We start from the raw sequence: 7,131 nt of genomic DNA, 5'->3' as shown, positions 1-7,131 counted from the left end.
GTGTTTTAAGAAGACCAACACTAATCTATTAACGTATAACCTTTACTAAGCTTATCTGTATTTGGATTCGGCTTTCGAGCCATGAGGTGAGAAAAACACCCGCATTCAGAATAATATTCGAATGTATTTTTGATTTATTCGGGATTAGAAGTCAAGATTTCTCCTGAGTGAGACAGAAGATACCATTAGTGTGATAAAGTAGCAATTAATCCGTTTTTGACCGTATAATGAATCATTTAAGAGTGTTGACTGTATTTGCATGAGATGTGAATGCGTGTTAGCGAAAGCGCAGCTAAAGGAGGATCCGTGTCGTAAGTAAGAAGGTAGGCCCACTAGGCCTGACGTTGAATGTTGCAGCCACAAGCTTACATGACCAATCCTCCATTAAAATACATCATTTTCTTTCTAGCTTTTAAAATGCATTGCCGTCTATGGGAACCTTAAAGGTTACATGGCAGTCTTGCGATTAGACGAAACTCACTTGATCACATTCTAGTACGCTACGCTTAAGAGGCCACATCAAGACGTGAAAATGTTCAATTGTTTTATTATATCCTTCCTCCACCCCCTAACGCAAAAAGTTTACCGCGTTGAGGCTAATTGCATGCGGCGTAAATGCATCAGCCAAAGTTTGCATGTGTTTTTAAAATCTATGCTACGCGACAGTGGTTGTCAAGTGGTTCGTAAAACGCGTCAAGATTGTTCTAGTGTGAACGGAGCCTAATGACAGAGGGTGCGCGTCAATATGCAAATGAACTGTGTGAACACAGCTAATTGCGAGTTATAAAGAGTTCATGATGTTTATTGCAACAACCAAAGAATAATTATCGCCTCACTAAATACGACAGCGTAATAGCTTGGGACTGTCACTGACTTCGTAGAATACAATAATAAAAAAAAAAAATATAAACGCAAGATGTAATGACCTGATCTTGTTTGTTGACAGCATCAACGTGTGTGGAATACAACCATTAACTCAACGGCCGTCGGGCCTACATTAGCTAATTGTTTAAAAGAAAGCCATAGAATGCTACTCTTGTGCTTATAGGGACATTCTATAAGAACTTTTGGTTTTAGGTCATGTATAGTGGCATAGGACGATGTGTTACTAAGGGTTCTCCACATCTAAAGTCTGTAGGCCTGTGCAGGTTATTTATAGACTCACAGGCAATGCTGTCCAACATCAATACACAAGGAAATAAGGTAAACACACGAACTCGCGTCATTAGAAGTCAGAATTGTATGACGTAATCGAGGAATAAACGCACTGAAACGTGGGCAAATGCGATAATTGTTGGAAACTAAATTCAATGAAATGAATGTCTGATTTGTTTACCTAGTATATTTAATTTAAGTTAATTATCAGATTTCAATTGAAAATTTAGCATGACGATTTTTCCTCACATAAGGCAAAACAACATTCCTTTATTATTTACTATATTCATAGGCCCTTAAATAGGCTACATATTAGTAATCAATTTAAGAATTTTCTATATATCAGCAAAATATTTAAATAAATTATTTTAATGTGTGTCCCATTAGATGTTGATTACTTTCTGATATTTTTACCTGAGCAATTAAATTTTTATCGTAGACGGTTTTTTTAAATTTTTATGAAAAATTACATTTACGTCAACTAATTTTGCTCTATCCAATCAAAACGCTGATCCCCAATGGATGAGTAATTAAATAATAAAGAATTTAAATTGATTTCTTTAGATATGAATTTAAAACATGGGCTTATAATGGATAACACATCTTTTCAATTAGCCTATTTCTCATCAAACAATACATAATAAGTTTAGTCGTTTAGCGCTTTTTGACTAGCCAATGACAGAATAAACAGTATTTTGTGTCTTTGAAAGTGTTTCACAAATTTAAACCTTTCAACATAGAATTTAAAAAATTGTGGCGAGTGTCTGAGCGGTTAAGGTAGAGGATCCGCAACCTACATCAAGCGGCGCTGTTTCGAACGGCAAGGCTCGCCTATGGTTGTGGAGGACGTAGGTCCGGTGTACAATTGGCTCAGTGTAGGCCTGCTATAAAGAACCCAGTATATTTTTCCAGACGAGCAGGGGTTACCTCGTTGTACTGGTCCATACCAGGCCCTGTTGCGGACAGACAGGAGGAGCAGGTTTACCGGGCTAAGAAACGAAGGGACTCATAGTGGAGAAGAAAATTACTATAAGCATAATATATGGCCATACTTTGAGCGCTCTGATCTTTATGAAATAGTGATACTGTATATAAATGCTGTAATGTTATGTAAAAACAAGATCTAAAACCAAGCTATAATAATAACTTCACCCTGACAATTAACTTGTGGGCCTATTACTAAAAAAAAAACGTACGTCGTGTCTAAGCATTTATTACGCATGTGCACGTTGATCAAACACAATGATTGATAAAAACAATGATAGAAAATTAATAACGTATCGACTGACGTTGCAACAACCTTTTAATGCGCTTAGTAACAACAAAATTACACCAGTTTACGTGTTCTATTTTTTATTTTTGTAACAAAAAAATCATCGTAGAAATAGATCAGGAAGAGCTTTTCAAAGAATTTTATCTGGTAACTACTAACATACAAGACGCATTTAAAATTACTGAAATAAAAAGATAAAAATCTAAATCTAAATGTAAATCTAAATTTATATACCTTTGGGATTTAACAATAATGGCGGCAGGGGTGGCACCAGTGTGGTCAAGGTTCCCCTGACGGAGAGAGCTCTCCCACCCCGTCAAGGAGGGAGAGAAACTGCAATTCATCGGAGAGAGAAAAAAAATGTAGGCTTAGAGCCTAGGCCTATATGTATTTTTTACATTAGTAGATTCTAAAATTGATTAAGTAAAGCAATTTAAACCCCTAAATTGTCATAATTTTCTGGGGCTTCGCACAATAGAACATTCTCGAAAGATTTTGAGTGACACCCGACTACACCTACTTTTTTTTCGTCGGGGACATCGCTTCCCCTCACCCCGTCGGAGACATCAGACTCCCCCGTCGGGCAAACCCTGGTTCAACCTCTGCATGATGGGATCGCAACTGTACACCGTTGCAGGCAAATTCTCGTACTGAGTGAGCCTCTGATAGATATGGGTTAAAAGAGCAAAACGAGCTAAAAGATTACTAGGCCTTCCTTACAGTATATAATACATACATGGAATCTTCATTAATAGATCTGAGGTATATAAAAAGGTTTCAATATTGTTTTGTACGGCGGTTTCTTTTAAGTTATTAACAATGAAAGCTTTATAATTATTTCCTTCAACATTCAGATTTAAAAAAAATGTTTTATAATATTCACATAACACTATATTATCGGTAATGTGTTTTCGATCTTTTCTGTATATTCAAAATGTACCTGATTGTATATCTGTTGCAATTAGGATAGTATTATCAGTCAAAATTCAAATATTATACATTGACGTCAAGGCCTACAAAGGCACTTAATCTAGCTACAAAATATTAGGCCCTAAAACTATGACAGAGTATTTAATTATAGTATACTGTACTTACTTTTTTTTACTCTGTCATGTTTAATTGCGAGGGTTTTATTATGACGAGAGTAGTCATCGTAAAATGAAGTTGACAAGGACAATATATTCAATCATATTTGATAATATAAAAAAGTACTTAACATATTCACAACATTTTGTTTCAATATAAAACGTTCACATACAGTGTAACACAAATTGGCCATTTAACTGTTAGAAAGCGCCTTATAAATGTGAATATGCTCTCAATTATATCGACATCGACTAAGATAATGATGATGGTGATGATGATGACGATGATGATGATTATATTAATAATATAATCAGGAAGCAGTAATATGACTGCTTCCTGATATAATTAATAATTATGTTCCTAGGTAGCGAACATTTCCAATTCCCATTAGGCGCTTACTCTCTAATAATCAATTTTGCATTTTTTTCCCCGTTAAATTCTCAATCGTTTTTTTTTTAGTTCAACGAGTGCCATTTGTCTATTTTAAAATCACGTAAAACAATTAGGATACACAACTCGGGATTGTCTCGCATATTTTTTAAGTGCGTTAATTAAAACCATCCGAATAATTTAAGAGGTGTACCGGTACTCACTCATTTAATTGCTAATTGATGTGACATCTCTACTGAAAATACTTACAAAGTGTTTTTCCACAACAACCATTTTATCATCGTAGGTACATGCGATGCCTAATGGATATTCTAAACCACTTACAACGCACATTATGTGTTGGTAGGTGCCATCAGAACCCATATTCAGCATGTGGACGCCTTTCAACGTCCAGTCTAATATGTACAAGTTATCATGAGTATCAAAACAGATCCCTGTAAGATCCATGTCTGCGTCTTTGATCATTGTCGATGGGACAGTGATATCATGGATGTCAATACCATTTTCATTAAGTAATTTCACTTGACTTCGTGTATGCAGACTGACGTTGTAGGCAACCGCTAGTTGATTTTTGGAGTTGATAGCAATACTCCAAGGGCTTGGGCAAGTAATCCTCCAAATAGTTGATCCGTCTGCGTAGTGAAACTGTATCGTATCGTTCTGCCAATTCCCAATAGCCACTCTGCCATCGCGACTGACCGCCAGACAAGGACCGGTTGTTTCATTAGGTGAGACAAATGCTAGTTTACTTAGGAACTCTCCTTTCTTGTTATATGACGACATGTTCGCACATTCTTCTTGTACGATCAGTATTCTTGCATCAGGTGTAATTGCCACGTCCAGAGGACCTTGTTTGGCATTAAGAGGGTCTCTAGCCACATTGATGGTCAATTTAAGTTCTCCACATTGACTGTACACTTGTACCTTACAATTATTTGTATCCGTGACTACAATGTCCCCCTCTCTGGTGACAGCAGCCCGGCGAGCATACCCGAATTCTAGAAGTCCAGTTCCATGCTTTCCAAATTTGGCAGTACGTGACATTGGTGTTGTAAAGAATGATTCACCCCTACCGCTTCCGCCTCTCTTTAGTCCGGATTCTTTCTTTTCTAGCCTAGGGCGTGGGGCTGGTTTCGGTTTATCGCTGGTTAATGTTCCTATATCTTTTGAGAGCTTCAGACTCTCGCCAACATCACACTCACTGACGAGTCTTATAGCAGTGCTCTCAATTTCATTCCGGATACTGATTACGTCACGATCGCTACCCAAATTCAAAATTTCATTTACAAAATCTGCGTTTCTTTCTAATGTGTGCAATTTAGTTTCGATTTCGGATTTCTTGTTCATAATTTTACCAAACTTTTTCTCAACCTGAGAGTCAATTCTTAAAATGAGTTTTGCTTCTTCTTGTTTAATACAATTGATTTTCTCTTCACTAGAACAAACGATGTCATATTTCATCTTACTGGCTTTCTTTGAGATTGCGTTTTCAATTGATTTAATTTCATCGATTGCTTCCTGAAAATTAACCTTTTTTTTCTTTAGATCATCCATCTTCTCTACAACCTCTTTTCGACATTTTGACGCCGCGTCTCGAATATCAACGTAATTGTGTGACGGTCTTGGGTGGTCAACAACCGTACATTCTCGACATATAGTAACGTCACAACTTTGGCAAAAATATCTTTGACTTTCTCCTTCATGACGCGGGCATCTGCTTACCTTACGAGACTTTTTGTAAAGCATTCTTAAACTTGTAGTTTTTAGTTCGTCTAAGGAATTCACCACGTGTTCTTGAAACATCTTGATTCTCTTGTGAGATTCGACACATTTTGAGCAAAGAAATTCATCACATTCGAAACACCGTCCTGTTGCATTTTCCCGACAATCACACAGTGTGCAGACAATAGGGTCAGTTGGATTCTTTATCAAATTGTGGATTTTGTTAAAGCCCTGCAGATTCAAGATCAACGGGTTGACATTTAAACCTGCCATTCCACATTTTTGCAAAACTGTCTTGAAATCACATTTTGGACAAGCGATCCTACCAGTCATTGGCTCCACATGTTTGACGAGACAATCTTTGCAAAAGCTATGGAGGCAATGTAACACACGTGGGTTAACATAGCTGCTCTGACAGACTGAACACTCCAAAAATTCTTCATTAAAATGTAATTTAGCCGCCATGATTTTTTAAAATATTGTCGATACAAACGTTACTTCACCCAGAGTGTAAATAATGACAAATTACTCAACTGAACAGTAACATGCTGTGGTTTCTGTCGTGGTCTTGTAACTATCGCAAACTCTTGGTATACACTTTTCAACACACTTCAGTAACACTTAAATAGGCCTACTGCTGCTGTTATTTGGATGAGTAATACTTTTGCCGCGACGCTTGATGTTTTAATTCAACGTGGGCATAGCGCTTCCTCATCGGATGTGACGTTTATGTGTAAATGAAAACTTCCTTGATATATGTCGTTTGAATTAAATCATTTGAGATATCATTAAAGATACATTCTATCACAAGCTGCTCCAGTAAAGTATATTTTGTGAGTATAACAGCCTCTTAAAAAAACACAAATTACTAACCTAAACAAAATTTATTCGACTAAAAGCCGAACAGGTTTGGTGAGGTTGACTGTTACACATGCGTGAAGGGAGACAAAGAGTTTACTAGAGGGCATGGAAGTTGTCTTATCAACTGTTTCATCTTGATTGGCAGTGTAATTATTAGAAATTAAATTAACCTAAGTTGACAAAATACTGAACTCAATGTTTATGAGGTTGTTAGTCGTATTTCTTTGTTAAAGATATGCCGTGTTGTTTGTTAAGTTAATCAACTTATAACTTATAAAGTATATTATTTTAATATGTTGTTTGCTTATATTTTTGTATTTAAATTAAATTAACCTAAATTGACAGAAATACTGAACTCAATGTTTATGAGGTTGTTAGTCGTATTTTTTGAAAGATATGCCGTGTTGTTTGTTAAGCCAATCAACTTATAAGTTTTAAAATATATTATTTTAATATGTTAATTGCTTATACTGTATTTTTGTATTTAGGTACCGGTAAGTTATTTATTTATTTTTTTCATTCATGAATTCCGTAAGCAAAAAGCTACCTGGTGAGGCCAGATATCAACATAGTCGTCATGACTAGTGGCTAATAATTAGCCTCTCCATGTCTACCACTGATTTTGGTAGTCTATTTCAGAGTGA

The 7,131-nt window shown here is 36.2% G+C and overlaps 1 protein-coding gene across 1 annotated transcript; it reads right to left on the bottom strand.

Annotated features, from left to right (window-relative positions):
* Positions 1-2,424: 2,424 nt before the first annotated feature.
* LOC117117458 (E3 ubiquitin-protein ligase TRIM71-like) lies at positions 2,425-6,879 on the bottom strand. Its single transcript, XM_033261759.1, has one exon. The coding sequence runs from the start codon at positions 6,089-6,091 to the stop codon at positions 4,112-4,114; it is 1,980 nt and encodes a 659-aa protein (XP_033117650.1). The 5' UTR covers positions 6,092-6,879; the 3' UTR covers positions 2,425-4,111.
* Positions 6,880-7,131: the final 252 nt, after the last annotated feature.

Source organism: Anneissia japonica, unplaced genomic scaffold (genome assembly GCF_011630105.1).
Source record: "Anneissia japonica isolate Jap-2015-1 unplaced genomic scaffold, ASM1163010v1 scaffold287792_len130959_cov153, whole genome shotgun sequence".
NCBI classification, from domain to species: domain Eukaryota; kingdom Metazoa; phylum Echinodermata; class Crinoidea; order Comatulida; family Comatulidae; genus Anneissia; species Anneissia japonica.
The sequence above is the reverse complement of the archived record's forward strand: the minus strand, read 5'-3'. Positions and strand labels throughout refer to the sequence as shown.

What these genes read in the sequence shown, in the direction of transcription:
- LOC117117458 (XM_033261759.1), bottom strand. Translation starts at nt 6,091, where the DNA reads ATGGCGGCTAAATTACATTTTAATGAAGAATTTTTGGAGTGTTCAGTC.